The 20,967-nt window shown below is 41.6% G+C and overlaps 1 protein-coding gene across 3 annotated transcripts in view; it reads left to right on the forward strand.

Annotated features, from left to right (window-relative positions):
• Window positions 1-2,301: 2,301 nt before the first annotated feature.
• dym (dymeclin) overlaps window positions 2,302-20,967 on the forward strand; it is a 161,202-nt gene continuing 142,536 nt past the window's right edge. Inside the window, exons 1-5 of one of the 3 annotated variants that reach the window (XM_029692339.1) lie at window positions 2,302-2,488; window positions 4,052-4,262; window positions 7,698-7,750; window positions 8,096-8,189; window positions 12,197-12,330. In XM_029692339.1, coding sequence (XP_029548199.1) covers window positions 4,123-4,262; window positions 7,698-7,750; window positions 8,096-8,189; window positions 12,197-12,330 — 421 coding nt within the window. In that variant the 5' untranslated portion in view covers window positions 2,302-2,488; window positions 4,052-4,122. Of the gene's footprint in view, window positions 2,489-4,046; window positions 4,263-5,864; window positions 5,983-7,697; window positions 7,751-8,095; window positions 8,190-12,196; window positions 12,331-20,967 lie in introns of those variants that run through there. The other 2 variants (XM_029692338.1, XM_029692340.1) reach the window with 2 other exon arrangements.

The following is a 20,967-nucleotide window of genomic DNA, read 5'->3' on the forward strand; positions in this document are numbered from 1 at the left end:
TTCGCATTGTTGATCAGACTGTTGATTGCGGCCTGTGGAATGTTGTCCCACTATATATATTTTTTATTTCACCTTTATTTAACCAGGTAGGCTAGTTGAGAACAAGTTATCATTTACAACCTGGCCAAGATAAAGCAAAGCAGTGCGACAAAATCAAACAACACAGAGTTACACATAAACGTACAGTCAATAACACAATAGAAAAAAAGTATTCCCAGTTATATGAAATCCATAGATTAGAGCCTAATTAATTAATTTAAATTGACTGATTTCCTGATATGAACTGTAACTCTGTCACGCCCTGACCATAGAGAGCCTTTGTTTCTCTATGGTGTAGTAGGTCAGAGCGTGACTAGGGGGTAGTGTAGTTTAATATTTCTATGTTGTGTTCTAGTTTATATTTTCTATGTTGGTGTTTTGTATGATTCCCAAATTAGAGGCAGCTGGTAATTGTTGTCTCTAATTGGGGATCATATTTAAGTAGCTATTTTTCCCCACCTCTGTTTGTGGGTTATTGTTTTGTGTTTGTACCTGTGCACCACGTAGTCACGTTTAGTTGTTTATTTATTTATTTGATTGATTTATTTGTTTGTTTGTTTGATTTATTTGTTTTTGCTTGAAGTTTCACTTTGGAACAAAGATGTGGAACTCTACACACGCTGCGCCATGGTCCCATTTTGTTCAGTATAGTATCACCATTGTACAACACAGAGGGAAAAGTTCAATGAATAAACAATTTTCTGGCGGCAAATGAAAAACATAATTTGCGCCTGTAATAAAACCCAATACGCAGTTTGAGTTTCCTTGCAAGGTTCTTTACATGGGTGGTGAAGCTTAACTTCTCATCCACCCAATCTCCCAGATATTTGTCTTGCTCTATAGAATGTCCTTCCAAGCTTGTAATTACAAAATACCATGGATTTTGTGAATGAGTGATGCTCGGGAGTGTGAACTAATTTTACAGGGGGCTCATTTATCTTTAACCCTATCAAATAATCCACCTAACAAGAAAATGTTGATTAAAAGAGTTTCTCTCAGTTACCACACCCGTGAATCAACCAGAAGCGGTTTAGGGAGCTGTTCATCTTTTTTTTCCCACTCTAAAACTTTCACTACTTGACAACATTTTTAAGGATTATTCAGATTATTAGCTGTAGATTTGAAGTGGTGGTCTGCTTTCAGTTTTCGGGGTCATAGCCACACTCTGATTCTGAAGGTGTTTAAAAGCCATCCAATCATCAGCTGAATCATACCTTACTTTAGCGCACAAAGCTTTCTGTTTCTTTATGAGTTCAGTTAGTTCATCTGAGAACCAGGGGTTGTCTCTGCCCTTCTGTCTTGTTTGAAAGGGCCATGCTTGTTGCATACATCATGAAATGCTTTATGGAAGTAAGAAAAGGCAAATTCAACTGAATTCCAGGCAATAATCCCTTCAAATAACTTGAGTATCAAACTGCTTCCAGTTTCTTTTCATGATGATATGTGGAGGTAGTTTAGGAATTGTACCATCCCTCACACAGGCAGCAGCACAGTGGGGATTTCTACTGTATCATTAGCAAAAAAACACCAGAGAAATTAAAACAATGTGGAGTGTTGTTTAAAACAATTTTAGAGGACACTTTGCATTGAACTGTGTTACATTGTTAACTCTAACCAGCTCCATTGCTGTCATTATCAAGCCAAACATGTCATGACAATTCCATAACGAGTTGCCAAGAGAGCAGAAACAGACCGGCACCCAGGCTAGATCACATTGCAGCATAGAATAATTTGCTCATCTGTTATTTCTCATATATTATGGGGATAACGTAACCCCATCAGAGAACACTATCATAACCATAATAGGATAAAATATCAAGTCCTTCATGGACACACTAGGCTTGGAGTAAAAAGCACGCTCAGTGAAGAATCTCCATTTAAATCGTTTTTTAGTCCAGCACTTAATCTGTGTCCGGAAACTGTCCCACAGGGTTTTTGCTGCATCACTTGAGTCGCTTGACCTCTAGCTACTAGGGCCAGCGAGGGAGAAATATCTGTGACCCCTATGCTAGTTACAGTAACTAAGGTTATATTCCTTAGCCACTGCAATTTTAAAATGTAAAAACAAAAAAATGGTTTGAAGAAGATTCATGCCTTGCTAAGGAACTGCCCCCATCAGAGTTCATGGCGGAACATTCCAGAGTGAACGTTTCAGATAGAAAAATTATGTCTAGAATCGTCTCGGCTTTGACAGTTTACAGTGTTGGGTCCGTTCTACGCTTTTCTATCTTCAACGTAACGACGTCACCCTTCCGCTCAACTGTCAGAGTGACGTTCACGCAAGTCTGTGGCGACGTGGAAATATGGTGGAAGAGGACTAGAGTGAAGTCGGAGCTTTCTCAAATTCTTTATTTAGTAAACGTTTGTTTATCATTGACCTTTACAGCTATAGCAACTGTTCAACCTAAGCAGAAGACTGTCAAGAACCTGGGAGAAGAACACGAGCTAGGTGCCACGAGAGCTGTGAATTTAACAGATGAGCTGTCAGCTGATGCTATGTGGCTAGATAGCTAGCATAACTTAGTTGTTAGCTCACTACCCAGACATAGCTAACTAGTTAATCTATGAATTAGTTAACTAGCGTGTTATTGTAATCTCATGTCAGTTACACATTCAGTTTCACAACCTTGAAGGAAGCGTGTCTCTAACTGCTGCATTTAGAGCGTTTGATGAGCTAACGTTAGCTAGCTGCAGCTAGGGGGTGTGTAACGTTACTAACGTACAGTAACTAACAGTAGCGTTAGTTAGCTAGCTAGCTTGCTATCTAGCAAGCAAGTCTAATAACACCTTAATTTATTAACCAATGACGTTACTTGTCTGGTCAATATTAGTTATTTTTTACTGAAAATGTATCACTACTGTAACTGTCAGACACCGATGTGCAAAGACAGTGAAACGCAGTTTTGCGGCTGCTACTTGTAGTTAGCTAGCCAGTTAAGTTGCTATAGACTAGCTAGCAAGTCCATGGACACCTTTCTGTATTAACTAGCTAATACTTTAATGTCTGGTCGATATTTATGATTTTTTTTTTCTTTCTGAAAATGTATAGATAACTCTCAGTCACAGATGTGGCACTATAGTTGAAGGCCATGACATGGGTGTGATCAAATGAATGTGTGTACTAAAGGTGTGTGAGCAAACTATAAGTCGATGGGGCAAACTCATCCTGTATTACAGCAGGTGTGTTGAACAATGAACATGCCACGTAATGCATCACTGTTGCACCAGGCAGTCAATGTTTGTTACCTTTTACATGCATTGTGTGACAAAGTCAGCACTTACACTTAAATGAATTCAGCCTGTCACGTTTGGAAGGAAGTGTGATGTCATGACACTTTGCTCCCAGTGGTTCAGTCTAAACAGATCCCTAACAGCGAACCTGTTTGGGACGAGAGCGTATTCATCAACAGCAGGCGACAGCCGAGTCAGTATGTTCACATTCTGCCAAATGGGTCATATTTCCAAAATCAAGACAAGCTCACAAAAAGCTTCCAAACAGGGCTGAAATACTCAAGGCATATTCTGTGAAGGATATAAGGATGCAGCCAGACAGATAGATGTGCGTCATGAGCCAGATTTGGGCCCGAATGTAATTAGGTCATTAGTCAATTAAATAAGAAAAAATAAATTTTCTCAGATGCCATGCATGTTGCTGCCAACTGGTGGTGTGAGTAGAGTTGTCTAAGCTTCATAGCTTTGCAATACATAATTTAATGCAGCAAGTGGATCATGGCTGACTCCATAGCCAATGTCAAATGTAAGCAGCTCTCACCAGGGAACAGGGAGATTCTTCTGCATCAGAAGTAGGCCTAAGTCTCAGGTAGAGGAGAGGATTGCTAAACGTCATAGGTACCCATTCATTTAGAATTAGAAGTCAGGATTTTGTCATGTTTCCTGTTTCATGAACCAAACCTATTCTATTTTATTCTATCAGATTCAGATAAGTAGACCTAACGTGAGTAGCGGATGAGCGAGTAGCCTAATCTCTTCTTGGTTCTGTTCCCCAGTACAGTGCCTGGTGTGGTAGTGGGAGATGAGGCAGTGAGAAAGAGAGCCTCTCCTCAGACCCCGTGTACTCAGGAGATGGGAGCCAACACCAGCCAGGTCAGTGACCTGTGTGAGAACCAGAGCCTCAGGACCCTGATTGGAACAGAGTCCATCTCAGAGAATGATCCCTTTTGGAACCAGCTCATCTCTTTCACCTTCATCAGTCCCACTAGCAGGTAATAACATGAGCATCTGAATGATTAAAGTAGCAGTACTAAACTCAGCAAAAAAAATAAACGTCCTCTCACTGTCAACTGCATTTATTTTCAGCAAACTTAACATGTGTAAATATTTGGATGTGTTATAACAAAATTCAACAGCTGAGACATAAACTGAACAAGTCCCAAAGACATGTGACTAACAGAAATGGAATAATGTGTTCCTGAACAAAGGGGGGACAAAATAGTAACAGTCAGTGTGGCCACCAGCTGCATTAAGTACTGCAGTGCATCTCTTCCTCATGGACTGCACCAGATTTGCCAGTTCTTGCTGTGAGATGTTACCCCACTCTTCCACCAAGGCACCTGCAAGTTCCCTGCCATTTCTGGGGGGAATGGCCCTAGCCCTCACCCTCCGATCCAACAGGTCCCAGACGTGCTCAATGGGATTGAGATCTGGGCTCTTCGCTGGCCATGGCAGAACACTGACATTCCTGTCTTGCAGGAAATCACGCACAGAAGGAGCAGTATGACTGGTGGCATTGTCATGCCCTGTTCATCCCCACAATCAGGGAAGAACATGTTAAAGTAGCAGACAACTAGTTGGTTGTGCTCAGGGGTGAAAGTAGATTTTATTTCATACCAGTACGTGACACCCAAGGACGTGCATATTTTATTCATAGCCTAGATGTAATCATAGAATTCCATATAGAACTCCTAATAATTTCATATGACCTCTGTGGGTCTAGTGAAGATTTGTCATATCACTTTCAACATGTACACTGAACAAAAAAATATTAACGCACTAAGTGTTGGTCCCATGTTTCATGAGCTGAAATAAAGATCCCAGAAATGTTCCGTATGTGGCCAGACGGAAGCCACACCAGATTCTCTGGTCTGATGAAACCAAGATTCAACTCTTTGGCCTGAAGCAAAGAGTCACGTCTGGAGGAAACCAGGCACCGCATGGTGGTGGCAGCATCATGCTGTGGGGATGTTTTTCAGCGGCAGGGACTGGGAGACTAGTCAAGATCGAGGGAAAGATGAACGGAGCAAAGTTCAGAGCGATCCTTGATGAAAACCTGCTCCAGAGCCTCAGACTGGGGCGAAGGTTCACCTTCCAACAGGACAACGACCCAAAGCACACAGCCAAGACAACGCAGGAGTGCTATAATGCCAACTCCTTACCGCTCAATGAAACAATGACACAAACAGAACCAGTCTAGACAACCACAACCATTTTAATTCAATTGGTTTAAACAAATAGGCTAAAGGAATCCATGTGACTAGTACTAGGTTACTTTAGTAGCCCAGTCCCAGATCTGTTTGCTTTATAGCCAACTCCTTGCAGTAATGACCATGGGAGTTGGCAAGACGGCACAAACAGATCTGGGACCAGGCTAATCAAATAGGCCAGGTTAGATGATGTATTCTCTTAAACCTTTTTGTTTAATCACATTGAAAGGGAATTGTTGTTGAAATACAGGTGGTGTTGTCACACAGAATTACACGGTTCTCCTAAAACAGGACATGTTTTAGTAGATCAAACAAAAGGTTTGTAATGTTTACCGTGACTTCACTGCACCCTAACCTCTTTCCCAGTTACGTTGTTAACTGTCTAACACACACATACACACTGTGCTTTTGAACTCCGGTTCGAACACATTTTTTCTGGCCGTTACCTTGACGATAAGTTATTCCTGGCCCGTCAACATTAGCTAAGGTGCAGCAACAGAAGGTAGGTCTTAGTTAACTTCTTCCAAGTCAAACAGCTTTTATGTTACTATTTGCAGACCTCAGCTGACTTGCTGTAATGATCTAACTGACTTTATGATCTGGTGTGACAGGTAGTATAGTTGATCTTAAAGACGCAACCCAGATATTTTAGAACTTTTCCTGTTGAAAAACAATATCCCACGTATAAATACAGTAATGTACACATTTTTTTGTTGTACTTTTAGTTTTTTTATCCCCAATTTCGCGGTGGTGGATTAAGTACCCGATTGTCATACTTGAGTAAAAGTAAAGATACCTTAGAAAATAACTCAAGTAAAAGTGAAATTCACCCAGTAAAATCCAACTTGAGAAAAAGTAAAAGTTTTTGGTTTTAAATATACTTAAGTATCAAAAGTAAAAGTATAAACCATTTCAAATTCCTTATATTAAGCAAACCAGACAGCACCATTTTCTTTTTTGTGGTTGTAAATTTACGGATAGCCAGGGGCACGCTCCAACACTCAGACATCATTTTCAAATGCAGCATGTGTTTAGTGAGTCCACCAGATCAGATGCAGTAGGGATGACCAGGGTTGTTCTCTTGATAAGTGTCTGTTTCTGTCCTGCTAATCATTTAAAATGTAACGAGTACTTTTGGGTGTCAGGGAAAATGTATGTAGTAAAAAGAACATCCTGTTCTTTAGGAATGTAGTGAAGTAAAAGTTGTCAAATATAAATAAAGTACAGAGAGCCCAAAAAACTATTTAAGTAGTACTTTCAAGTATTTTCTTTACTTAAGTACTTTACACCACTGCAATTTCGTGATATCTAATTGGTAGTTACATTCTTGTCCCATCGCTGCACCTCCCCTATGGATCCGGGAGAGGCGAAAGTCGAAATCATGCGTCCCCCCGAAACACGACCCTGCCAAGCCACACTGCTTCTTGACACACTGCTCACTTAACCTGGAAGCCAGCCGCACAAATGTGTTGGATGAAGCACCGTCCAGCTGGTGACCGAAGTCAGCTTGCAGGCGCCCAGCCCGCCACAAGGAATCGCTAGAGTGCGATGGGACAAGGAAATCCCCGCCGGCCAAACCATCCCCAACCCGTACAACGCTGGGACAATTGTGTGCCGCCTCATTGGTCTCCCGGGTCACGGCCGGCTGTGACACCGCCTGGGATCGAACTCGGGTCTGTAGTGACACCTCAAGCACTGCAATGCTGAGCCACTCGGGGGGCCTGTAATGTACACACTTATCGGTTAAAACAAAAATCTGTATTAGAGATATGTAATACTCTAATTATATTTCTATGATTGAGTGTTGTGACTATACACACACTGCTTGACAGTAGAGGGCACAATAGACTATCAATGATGGTGAAATGGATGAACATGAGTTTGTTAGCTGACACTGATTTAGTCAGTTCACAAGTTGAAGGACTGCAGTTTAATTGTCCCTGGTAAAGGAAGGACCACAGCCATGGCTCTCTTATGTGAACTCTTGAGATACAGAGCCCACTTGAATGCTTGCCAATATCAGATCAAGAGCTGTTGTGGCTGCTGTTATGGAGTTGATCTTGCTTCTACATCTGCATTGCTTACTCTTTGGGGTTTTAGGCTGGGTTCTGTATAGGCACTTTGTGACGTCTGCTGATGTAAAAAGGGTTTTATAAAATACGTTTTTCCTCTCTTCTGTCTCTGTGTGTCTCTCTCTCTTCTTTCTCCCCCCCACAGTGGGGACTCCAAGCTGTTGGAAGAGGCTGTCATTCCCCTCGCCAAGATCCTGAGTAGGTCTCATGTTTGTGTATAAAGCTTGTCTGTCCTGACTGTTAACCTTTTCTACTTATTTGGGCTTTGTTGATTGGGTCAGCGGCCACCGTTTACACCAAAACAAGCTTTTACATTTACTAATTTCAAACTACAAACTTCAATCAGTGCTACATTTAATCTTCGGATATTTACAGACTTTTATTTGACAGATTTACCTGTAGTAAACATGTAGAAAGCATGTTATCAGTAATTATGTTGTCTTTGCTTCATAAACAAGACGGTATAGATTATTGATGTACTATGTGTCAGAATCACCAAGCAGTCTTTTTTAAATACTATGTACTTCCTGTCTCTCTCTACAGTTGAGAACAATCCCAGAACAGGGAATTTTGGAGCCCTTGTGAGAATATTCCTGGGAAGAACCAAAGAGCTGAAAATATCCACAGAATGCCAAGAGTAAGTATCATGTGAAACCGAACTTTAAAGCGGACAGAATCATCAACATGAATAGTTAAGTCATAAATACGCCCTGTGTTATACTCTCAATGTTGAAGTCAATGACTGGGTTGAAGTGGTGACGCTGCAACCATTTGATATTTCTCATTGGAATCTAGAGGTAGGCCTATAGTTGTGGGACAGTGACATGGATAGTTCAATAATAAATACGTCCTGTGCTGTACACCATGGAGTGATGATGCAGAACCCCAGTTTGGGGAACCCTGTATTAGCAGAGGGGATGGATGGATGGATGGATGGATGGATGGATGGATGGATGGATGGATGGATCGTACCAGTCAAGAGTTTGGACACCTACTCAGTCAAGGGTTGTTCTTTTATTTGTACTATTTTCGACATTTAGAATAATAATGAAGACATCAAAACTATGAAATAACACATATGGAATCATGTAGTAACCAAAAAAGTGTTAAACAAATTAAAATATATTTTTTATATTTGAGATTCTTCAAAGTAGCCACCCATTGCCTTGATGACAGCGTTGCACACTCTTGGCTTTTTCTCAACCAGCTTCATGAGGTAGTCACCTAGAATGCATTTCAATTAACAGGTGTGCCTTGTTAAAAGTTAATTTGTGGGATTTCTGTTGTAAATTTTATCAACATTTATGATGAGTATTTTTGTAAATTGATGTGCGTCCCACATGTCCCAGAGAGGTTCAAAAAAAGTTTTCAACTCTAAAGGGGTGTTCCTGTTTTTGAGGCTTACCAATGGTTTACAACTTGTGGTAAACCCTCTGTATTTACTCTGGTGAAGTCTTCTCTTCATTGTTGACTTTGACACAGATACACCTACCTCCTGGAGGGTGTTATTGATCTGGCCAACTGTTGTGAAGGGGTTTTTCTTCACCAGGGAAAGAATTCTTCTGTCATCCACCACAGTTGTTTTCCGTGGTCTTCTGGGCCTTTTTGTGTTCCTGAGCTCACCAGTGCTTTCTTTCTTGTTAATAATGTACCAAATAGTTGATTTGGCCACACCTAATGTTTTTGTTTTGATTGTTCAGCCTAATGATGGCTTGCTTCACTGGCAGTGACAGCTCTCTGGAGTTCATATTCAAGGTTAACAGCAACAGATTTCAAATGCAAATGCCACACTTGAAATCAACTCAAACTTTTATCTGCTTACTTGTAAATGAACTAATGAGGGAGTAACACACACCTGGCCATGGAACAGCTGAGCAGCCAGTTGTCCAATTACTTTTGGTCCCTTAAAAAGGGTGGGACCACAAGTGCTGTAATTTCTACGCTGTTCACCCAATTTGGATGTAAATGCTCTCAAATTAAAGCTGAAAGTCTGCACGTTCAGCTCATATTTAATTCATATTTAATTTCAAATCCAATATGCTGTGGTAGACAGCTAAAATAGTAATAACTTGGTCAATGTCCAAATATTTATGGACCTGACTGTATGTGGGAACTCCTTCAAGACTGTTGGAAAAGCATTCCCGGTGAAGCTGGTTGAGAGAATGCCAAGAGTGTGCAAAGCTGTCATCAAGGCAAAGGGTGGCTACTTTGAAGAATCTAAAATCTAAAATATGTTTTGATTGAACACTTTTTTGGTTACTACATGATTCCGTATGTGTTATTTCAAATCAAATTTATTTATATAGCCCAGCTGATATTTCATATCATATATATTTCACATTTATTTATATAGCCCAGCTGATATTTCATATCAGCTGATATTTCAAAGTGCTGTACAGAAACCCAGCCTGTACACATCCGGTGGATAGAGAGCCGTTTATTATGTTCAATATAGGAGGGCCAAGCACAGGAAGTAGCTCTTTCAGTAGTTTAGTTGGAATAGGGTCCAGTATGCAGCTTGAAGGTTTAGAGGCCATGATTATTTTCATCAATGTGTCAAGAGATATAGTACTAAAACACTTTAGTGTCTCCCTTGATCCTAGGTCTTGGCAGAGTTGTGCAGACTCAGGACAACTGAGCTTTGGAGGAATACGCAGATTTAAAGAGGAGTCTGTAATTTGCTTTCTAATGATCATGATCTTTTCCTGAAAGAAGTTCATGAATTTATTACTGCTGAAGTGAAAGCCATCCTCTCTTGGTGATTGCTGCTTTTTAGTTAGCTTTGCGACAGTATCAAAAAGACATTTCGGATTGTTCTTATTTTCCTCAATTAGGTTGGAAAAATGGGATGATTGAGCAGCAGTGAGGGCTCTTCGATACTGCACGGTACTGTCTTTCCAAGCTAGTCAGAAGACTTCCAGTTTGGTGTGGTGCCATTTCCGTTCCAATTTTCTGGAAGCTTGCTTCAGAGCTCGGGTATTTTCTGTATACCAGGGAGCTAGTTTCTTATGGCAAATGTTTTTAGTTTTTAGGGGTGCAACTGCATCTAGGGTATTGCGCAAGGTTAAATTGAGTTCCTCAGTTAGGTGGTTAACTGATTTATGTCCTCTGACGTCCTTGGGCAGGCAGAGGGAGTCTGGAAGGGCATCAAGAAATCTTTGGGTTGTCTGAGAATTTATAGCATGACTTTTGATGCTCCTTGGTTGGGGTCTGAGCATATTATTTGTTGCGATTGCAAATGTGATAAATAGTTTTGATGTCTTCACTATTATTCTACAATGTAGAAAATAGTAAAAAATAGAGAACCCAGGAATGAGTAGGTCTGTCAACCTTTCACAGGTACTATAAAAAAAACTATTTCCCAAAGCAGACCAGCCTCTAGCAAGGCAATAGAGCCACCAGGCTTAGCCTCTCAGTAATTAGTGGAGTCAGGGCGGCTCAAAGTTTGCCAGCTAGATCTGACAAAGATGAAATGCGCGGTGGAAAGGTGTCTGTGAACCTACCCTGCTTCTCATCAAACACCGGGGTTCACGTTCACATAGAAGCTCACCACAGTTACAAGGGAAGCCATTATGATGGTCATACTATGGGCTTGAATGTGTGTTAATAGGAGTGTTGGTGTGCATGGTTGTAAGTAATAGAGCTACATTGGTTGAAGGTGTGTGTTGGTGTGCGTTTATGAACTCATCATTGCCCATATCATAGTTACAAACAATGCTATTACTTTATTCATGTTTTGGCTTTAATGTGAGTGTTGTTTGAGTGTGTGTTTGTTATTGTTGATTGGTCTGAATGTGTTTGTGTTGGTGTCGGTGTGTGTGTGTGTGTGTCGATTGGTGTGTGTGTTTATGTTACTGTTGAACGGTGTGCTTTCATGAACTGGTGGTCCATATGTATGATCAGACCAGAGGTCAGAGGCTCATCCTTCCTGTCTGTGACTGTGAGCATAGTCCAGGCTACTGCACGTCTCTATAGCGGATGTGTCACGAGTCACAACAATCGTTGATACCCTGCAGGACCCAGTGTCTGTGGTTGTGAGAGAGACTGCACATGACTGGTTGTCAAGGCTGCTGCGTGTCGTGTCTCTGTAGTGAAAGGTTGAGAGACACACACACACACACACACACTGCTGCTGTCACCGGACCCGCTGTAGACCTGCAGGATCCAGTCAGTCTCGGACAAGCGGACGGGCCACAGGATATAAGGATGAAAGTATCTGGTTGCCACAGGGTCCCCCTGCTGTTGCCCTGACAACATCTCTTAGCCACCAGTTATTATGACAGGGTTGTTTACTACCCCATTCAGTGACTTCAGTTCCCCTCAAAACCCTACTCTGGTATACCGGACTCTGGGATATCCAACCAAATCACTTTACGTCAACATTGACCATATTGGAGAGTGGATAGCTTGTCGTTTGGGAGCCTGGCTCCATGGCTATTCCTCCCTGGTCTTGTCTTTATGTGTAGTAGGCTAAATCAAATGTTATTGGTCACATACACCCGCAATAACATCTGCTAAATATGTTGTATCAGAATGCTTGTGTTCCTAGCTCCAACAGTGCTAGTCTATGTATGATAGATTTCTCTTGTCTTCATAAAGTCTCAAATAACAAAGTAAATGTTGCTCTTCTTTTCTCCTCTCCAGTCAGCTGTTTATCTGGCAGGCCCACAATGCCTTGTTTATGATCCGCTGCCTGCTCAAAGTCTTCATCAGTGAGATGACAGAAGAGGAGCTTCACCTACAGTTCTCCTACCAGGAGAGGGCGCCAGGCTCCTGCGGTGAGAAATCCTTCCATCCCTAGCTCCAGACCTGTATCCCTCCATCCCTAGCTCCAGACCTGTATCCCTCCATCCCTAGCTCTAGATCTGTATCCCTCCATCCCTAGCTCCAGACCTGTATCCCTCCATCCCTAGCTCCAGACCTGTATCCCTCCATCCCTAGCTCCAGACCTGTATCCCTCCATCCCTAGCTCCAGACCTGTATCCCTCCACGCACACATGCATGCATACATACATCCATTTCCTATACTGAAGCACAGCCAGGACAGTGTGTCCTTGCAGATGGGAGGGAGGAGAGAGTGGTGGAAATTGGGAGATGATTTTCTTTACAGTTAAACCAGCGAAAAACAGATTAAACATCTTAATTATATGACGCTGTAATGTTATGATTCACTCTGAGGCAAATAGTGAATTGCATATAACTCATAGAGAGACTGACAATGTCCTAAACAGTCTGAAGGTACCACACAGTGAACTGCGGTTAGTCGTGATGCTCGGCGTTGACTCATAACCTGCAATCCCCATGGTTATATCTGCGGGGCGACACGAGTTCAGGGTCATGAAGGGCAGCTGGGATTTAGGGTCGTGAAGGGCAGCTGGGATTTAGGGTCATGAAGGGCAGCTGGGATTTGGGGTCATGAAGGGCAGCTGGGATTTGGGGTCATGAAGGGCAGCTGGGATTTGGGGTCATGAAGGGCAGCTGGGATTTAGGGTCATGAAGGGCAGCTGGGATTTGGGGTCATGAAGGGCAGCTGGGATTTGGGGTCATGAAGGGCAGCTGGGATTTGGGGTCATGAAGGGCAGCTGGGATTTAGGGTCATGAAGGGCAGCTGGGATTTAGGGTCATGAAGGGCAGCTGGGTTGAATAATGATGAAATGATACCTTAAAAATCCATAAACATGTCATTGTTGTGCAATTTGTATCTATATTCTACATTTAGCCTAAAATAATCAAATAAAAATGTTTCTAGCATTAGTGCGTAAGCCTAAACCTTAGGGCCTAACTGTACACCCCCCTGAATAGCCTACACGCTAATCACCAAATAGCCTACACGCTAATCACCAAATAGCCTACACGCTAATCACCAAATAGCCTACACGCTAATCACCAAATAGCCTACACGCTAATCACCAAATAGCCTACACGCTAATAACCAAATAGCCTACGCGCTAATCGCCAAATAGCCTACGCGCTAATCGCCAAATAGCCTACACGCTAATCGCCAAATAGCCTACACGCTAATCGCCAAATAGCCTACACGCTAATCACTAAGTTAGACTACACGCTAATCACCAAATAGACTACACGCTAATCACCAAATAGCCTACACGCTAATCACCAAATAGCCTACACGCTAATCACCAAATAGCCTACACGCTAATCACCAAATAGCCTACACGCTAATCACCAAATAGCCTACACGCTAATCACCAAATACCCTACACGCTAATCACCAAATAGCCTACACGCTAATCACCAAATAGCCTACACGCTAATCGCCAAATAGCCTACGCGCTAATCGCCAAATAGCCTACGCGCTAATCGCCAAATAGCCTACGCGCTAATCACCAAATAGCCTACACGCTAATCACCAAATAGCCTACGCGCTAATCGCCAAATGCTTTTGAGTACGAGCAGAAAAAGTTAATGTCGATCCACGGAGGCAAAAAGTACAATGTCGGAGTTTAATTCAGTAAAAGAAAAGCTGTGAAATGTAGAGTTGAAAATAAAGAGAAGGGAGGACCAGAAAGTAATGTTTGGGAAAGATTTGATGAAGTGGTAAAAGAGGATGATAACAGTTTTATGGATTGTGAGGCGCTATACAAATTCAACAGTCACAAGATCGCACTTCAAATAGGCCTATGACATGTCAAGGGAACTGTAGCCTACTGTTCAGATGGGTAAAATGGAAACTGAAATCTGGACACTGACTGTAGGTCTATAACCTCTCACATAGCCTTAATATGAACTCTTGTTGAATTAAGTATTTCTTGCAGTAAAATGATACACCAAATGTAGGCTACATATTGACTGGGGGAACAGGAGTGGAGAAATATGATTTATTTCAGTATCTTGAGAGAACGTGAATGGTCAGTTAGATACCGTCTGTAGAGGTGCTATATTTATCAGCATCATAAAAGCTGATAGTATTTCAACCACATTAAATATGCATCCAAGCAGAACTGAAATCTTATCAGAAACATGTTGGGTTGTTTACACAGCTTCCTATTTCCTTACAACCGGTCAAACTGTTATTGTTATAGCTTTTTCTCCCCGGTCCTTAATTTAATGACGTCAACTAGATCAAAGCTTTTTCATTCTATGGATTTTATGATATTCTGGTGAACGAGTGTTCATTTTGTCTTGACTGAAGACTGAAGAGAAGCTACATGTATCTAATTATATTCAAATAGCCTAAAATCTCTGAATATAATCTTGATCAGACAAAAGAAATCCTGCACACCCTGTCATCAAATAGTTGTACCGTCTCTGACTGTATTTTCTATATTAGTGGGTTAGGGCCAGGGGTAGGCCTCAGATGTTCACTTCATCACATGTAGTTGGGCATCATTAGCGGTTATTATGGCCACCTTTTTCTTTTTCATCCATGTCACTAAGAGTCAGTGATTATGATGTTATTTGTTATACTCCAGGCCTATGATAAAGAGCACATTTCCACAGATCCCATAACCAAGCTAGCCCATCTGAGTGAAATATAGAGACTGCGGTGATAAGACGGTCAACCTGTATAGTGAGGAATGTTAAGCTTTACACTAAAACCACATACGAAAGGGAAAACATCCTAATTGTTGAGTGAATTATTAGGAAATTGTAGTGTTTTTACTGAGATCTATGAAAGGGAAAACATTTGCACAGACATAAATACAATCTGAGAGAATGTAGAGACTGATGATTTCTTAAACACACAATCTGAAGCTGCCACAGTTTATAGCCCCATTTTCCATGATTCATCACTCCATTTCCTCATCTGGTATTGTCTTCAGCAGCTGGGTACTGTAGGTAACCCTTCCATTGTCACAGAGAGAGAGATGGGAGAGAGAGGAGGAGAGAAATGTGGAAAAATGGCATCCCATCAGAGTTAATATCTGTTCTGCACTCTCGAAGGGCTTTCCATTAAGCCCTCGGTTCACAGGGTTGGGCTGGACCAGCGAGAGGGGGGAGGGGGAGAAGGGGGAGAAAGAGAGTGGGAAGGGAGGAGGGTGTTTAGTGGGACGAGAAGAACGGAGGACAGAGCAGAGGAAGACATTCGTGGGAAGAGGAGAGGAGGGCTGGAAACACGCTTAATTGGAAGTTGTTGCAGACAAAGATGGAGATTGTGCCAACAGGCTGTCTTCACCCTCCACTGTGTGTCTTTCTCGGTTTCTCTCTCTCCATCCCTCTCACCCTGAAAGAGGGAAGGAGGGAGGAAAAAATGGAGTGTGTGAGAAGGAAAGAAAAGAGAAGAGGGAGGGATAGAAGGGAAGGAGAGCAAAATGCCAATGGTGTATTGCCAGGGGTTAAGCAGGGACCAAAACTGACACAGAGCAGAGACAGTTGTTTTTGTTTTTCTGCTTGTGATTTATGTTGCCTGTCTATGTTGCTGTTCTATAGCACAGACTGATGAATGTGTAGACAAAGAATAGTCTAGTAGTCACAGGAAATTAAACATGCAGAGTAACATTGAATATACATAGTATGCTTTATAAAAGTGTTTGGTACTTGTGTCCATTACAAGGTCAATTGGAAGTGAACTGTAAAGATAACAAAACATACAGTACCAGTCAAAAGTTTGGACACACCTACTCATTCAATGGTTTTTCTTTATTTTTACTATTTTCTACATTGTAGAGTAATAGTGAAGACATCAAAGCAATGAAATAACACATGGAATCATGTAGTAACCAAAAAAGTGTTAAACAAATCAAAATATATTTTATATTCGTAAAAGTAGCCACCCTTTGCCTTGACAGCTTTGCACACTCTTGGGTTTTCTCTCAACCAGCTTCACCGGGAATGCTTTTCCAACAGTCTTGAAGGAGTTCCCACATATGCTATGCACTTGTTGGCTGCTTTTCCTTCACTCTGCAGTCCAACTCATCCAAAACCATCTCAATTGGGTTGAGGGTGGTGATTGTTGAAGCCAGGTCATCTGATGCAGCACTCCATCACACCAAAGGACAGATTTCCACCGGTCTAATGTCCATTGTTTGTGTTTCTTGGCCCAAGAAAGTCTCTTCTTTTATTGGTGTCCTTTAGTAGTGGTTTCTTTGCAGCAATTTGACCATGAAGGCCTGATTCACACAGTCTCCTCTGAACAGTTGATGCTGAGATGCGTTTGTTACTTGAACTCTGTGAAGCATTTATTTGGGCTGTAATTTCTGAGGCTGGTAGCTCTAATGAACTTATCCTCTCCAACTTAACTCTGGGTCTTCCTTTCCTGTGGCGGTTTTCATGAGAGCCAGTTTCATCATAGTGCTTGATGGTTTTTACGACTGCACTTGAAGAAACTTTCAAAGTTCTTGATATTTTCTGCATTGACTGACCTTCATGTCTTAAAGTAATGATGGACTGTTGTTTCTCTTTGCTTATTTGAGCTGTTCTTGCCATAATATGGACTTGGTCTTTTACCAAATAGGGCTATCTTCTGTATACCACCCTTACCTTGTCACAACACAACTGATTGGCTTAAACGCATTAAGAAGGAAAGAAATTCCACAAATTAACGTTTAACAAGGCACACCTGTTAATTGAAATGCATTCCAGGTGACTACCTCATGAAGCTGGTTGAGAGAATGCCAAGAGTGCGCAACGCTGTCTTCAAGGCAAAGGGTGGCAACTTTGAAGAATCTAAAATATATTTTGATATGTTTAACACTTTTTTTTGGTTACTACCTGATTCCATATGTGTTATTTCATAGTTTTGATGTCTTCACTATTATTCTACAATGTAGGAAAAAGTAAAAAATAAAGAAAAACCTTGAATTAGTAGGTGTGTCCATTTTCACTGGTACTGTATATCCTGGGTAATGTAACGATTCACCAATACGCATCGGTCCCTGATTCAAAATGTTTAAGATACAAGTGCATCGGTCCGTGGACCCCAAACCGATCCAAATGTAACATGCATCGGTCAGAAAATCGATTCAAAAGTTACGACTTGCCGGTTCTCTAAAATGTTTTGCTCATCTTACATTCTATCTACCTTCCGAAAATACCTCTAATCTTCTGTGACAACTGATGCTTTCTCTCCTTCAGTGTCAAACTAAGCATGTAACTGTGTTGACGGTCATTGACCTACAAGTCATTTTGCATTCTGAACAACCCCTTGCAATATCAGTAGCCTATTCAAACTGTGCACTGTTCCCAATCTAACGTGAGGTAGGCGGCCTGCTCCAAACGCTAAAATGGCTTGCTTGATATTAGGCTGTATTAGTTGAGTGGCAACCTGTGTAATTTTCTACGTTATTGTTATCTATGCGTTGTTGAAAATTGTGTTTTTCCAGAATAAAGGTTAGCTTCCGGAGAGACAACTCATCTGGCTACAGCTGCTGAATGAGGCTGACAATAGATTTTATTTGGATTGTTCAGGTTCACCATCAGCAATAGTTTTGAAAGTGTTGCTTTAAACAATCAGTGTATATGGTCATTTAAAAAAAATATACTATACAGGGTAAAGATGATCATTTCATAACGAGGACAGACATCACGGAGGAGAAGAGAAAATCACTCCCGAACGGTCAAAACCATTCAATTATGAGACGGGTGGAATCCAAAGTTGTGCTATATATTCATTGGCTATATTTCATAGCTAATTTCTAAAGATAAATATTGATACATTACTAGCTGAAACACAATCTTCAAAAATAACAAGTAAATTAGTAGGTGATGGTGATTTCAGAACCAAAGTGGGGGGTAACAAAAAAGACAGGCTACATTACACCCCCCCTAATCTGGTAGTGGGGTAGTAGTCTCCTTTATGGCTCCGTTTAGGGTCTACATAATACATACATCAATTACACACATACACAGAGAGAGAGAAAAAAAGCTAGCTCAGAGAGGCCCAGCTCAGAGAGGCCCAGCTCAGAGAGGCCCAGCTCATGAGGTCCATCAGCGGCAGATTTGAATTTAGAATGGAAAATAAATGTTTTTCTCCAATAAATGATAGTGCATCGAATTGTATCGCATTAATTCATTCTCCAATCAAACTGAATCGTTTCAAACTAATCGTTCCTGTATTGGAGCTCATCTATACGTATCGAGTTGTCTTGAAAGGGAGAGATGCACATCCCTAATATATCCAGACACCCCTATGGTCAATCAGAACAGGTAAACGATAAATGGACGTTTGCCATGATAAAACAATCTACAAGACCGCCCGGTTCTCGTCTCTGTTGCCATAGCTCAGAGCATCTTTACACTCACTTCTCAGTTTATTAGGTACACCAGCCCATTGACAAAAATGGTTCGCTCCTACAAACAGTGAGTCACGTGGCCGTGGCTTGATGTATAAAGCAGGCAGACAGGCATTGTGACTGTTTGATTGAACGCTAGAATGCGCAAAACTATTGACCTAAGTGTCTTTGAGCGCGGTAAGTACCAGCGCATGAACGGCATCTCGGAAACGCATAATTCGCCGGTCCTTGTCACAGATGGGCTATTGCAGCAGACGACTACTCTGGATTCCACTCCTATCAGCTAAAAACAGTAAGAAGTAGCTCCAGTCAACGATCAACAACACTGGACAATTGTGGAGTGGAAAAACATGGCCTGGTCTGACAAATCCCACTTCCTGGTCTGTCATGCTTATGGCAGCGGCCAAATTGTACTTTTTGGTTCACCTCCCACTGTGGCATGAGATGAAAAAAAAATAATCTACAAGACGCTAAAATTAAACAAACAAAACACACAAAAAAGGATGAGCATGCTTTGTAATGTTTCTAAAACAAATGTTTTACAAGTACGAAGTAATGTACAGTGCTGTGAAGAAGTATTTTTCCCCTTTCTGATTTTCTCTTTTTCATATTTTTTCTCCTGAATGTTGTCAGATCTTCAGTAAAACCTGATATTAGATAAAGGGAACCTGAGTTTACAACAACAAAAAATATACTGATTTTATTTATTTAATAAACAATGTTATGCAACAACCAATTCCCCTGTGTGAAAAAGTAATTGCCCCCTTACAGTCAATAACTGGTTGTGCCACCTTTAGCTGCAATGACCTCAACCAAATGCTTCCTGTAGTTGTTGGTCAGTCTCACATCGCTGTGGGGGAATTTTGTCCCACTCTTCCATGCAGAACTGCTTTAACTCAGCGACATTTGTGTTTTCAAGCATGAACTGGTCGTTTTAAGTCCTGCCACAACATCTCAATTGGGATTAGGTCTGGACTTTGACTAGGCCATTCCAAATCCTCAGATATGTTGCTTTTTAGCCATTTCAATGTAGACTTGATTGTGTGTTTTGGATCATTGTCTTGCTACATGACCCAGCTGCACTTCAGCTTCTGCTCACAGACAGATGGTCTGACATTCTCCTGTAGAAGTCTCTGATACAGAGCAGAATTCATGGTTCCTTCTATAAAGAGAAATGATCCAGGTTCTGAGGAAGCAAAGCATCCCCAAACCATCAAACTACCACCACCATGCTTGACCGTTGGTATGAGGTTTTTACTGTGGAATGCAGTGTTTGGTTTTCACCAGACATAATGAGACCCGTCTCGTCCAAAAAAGTTGACTCAAGTTTTTCAAGACTCTTGGAAGAATGTTCTATGGACAGATGAGTCAACTATCATTTTTTTGGATGACATGAGTAGACTTTAGTTCCAAGTAAATTAGACCAACTTTTAAGCCTGTGCACAGCGCTTCTAAAAAATGAATATTTCAATCAGCTCTTCACGTGCGCACAGCCCCCCAGCCAGGCTGAGTGAGGTGGCATAGGCAATATAGACTTCGTAGTTCTTTGACTTTGTACGATTATTTACCAGCTATGAAACAAAACACCAGAAATACTTTGAAAAAAGCTACTGCAGCAATTTATGTTACTATAAATGTGATCATTCTTGACTTTCTATTCACAGATGAGAGTGGAACGCTCGCACTGTGGAGCACTGACCACACGCCAACATGGCTGGTGAAATAGACGTTTTACCCACCAATGCCAAAATTTACCCGCAGCTGGCGGGTGTCAATTTTAGGCCCTGGTCCATGGCCCCATCCTGCCTGGTGTCAATGGTACAGACTGGTGGCAGTGGTGTAATGGTGTGGGGAATGTTAGTTCCCTTGATACCAATTGAGCAATGTTTCCATTACCAGAAGAAATCAAGCTGTTCTGGTGGCAAAGGGGGTCCGACCCAGTACTATACCTAATAAACTGGCCGCTGGAGTGTATATTTAATAGCTATCAAGGCCATGCATCCAACAGAGCCACCCCACTGTGCCTTGGGGTCTTGTGTGTGTAGGTTTTCCTGTGAGGTGAGCTTGGGTCTCCACTCTCCACGTTTTTCCATTGAACCCAAACGGACACAAAGTACTCTTTGTAGTCAAGTAGGGGGTCAGCGTAGCTATTGGCTGGTCTAATTGAAAGGTGGTTGAAAGCAGAGACAGGCTAGGTAATTGGCTAAACTTCTCTCTCTCCGT

The sequence above is a fragment of the Salmo trutta genome, chromosome 15 (genome assembly GCF_901001165.1).
Source record: "Salmo trutta chromosome 15, fSalTru1.1, whole genome shotgun sequence".
NCBI lineage: Eukaryota > Metazoa > Chordata > Actinopteri > Salmoniformes > Salmonidae > Salmo > Salmo trutta.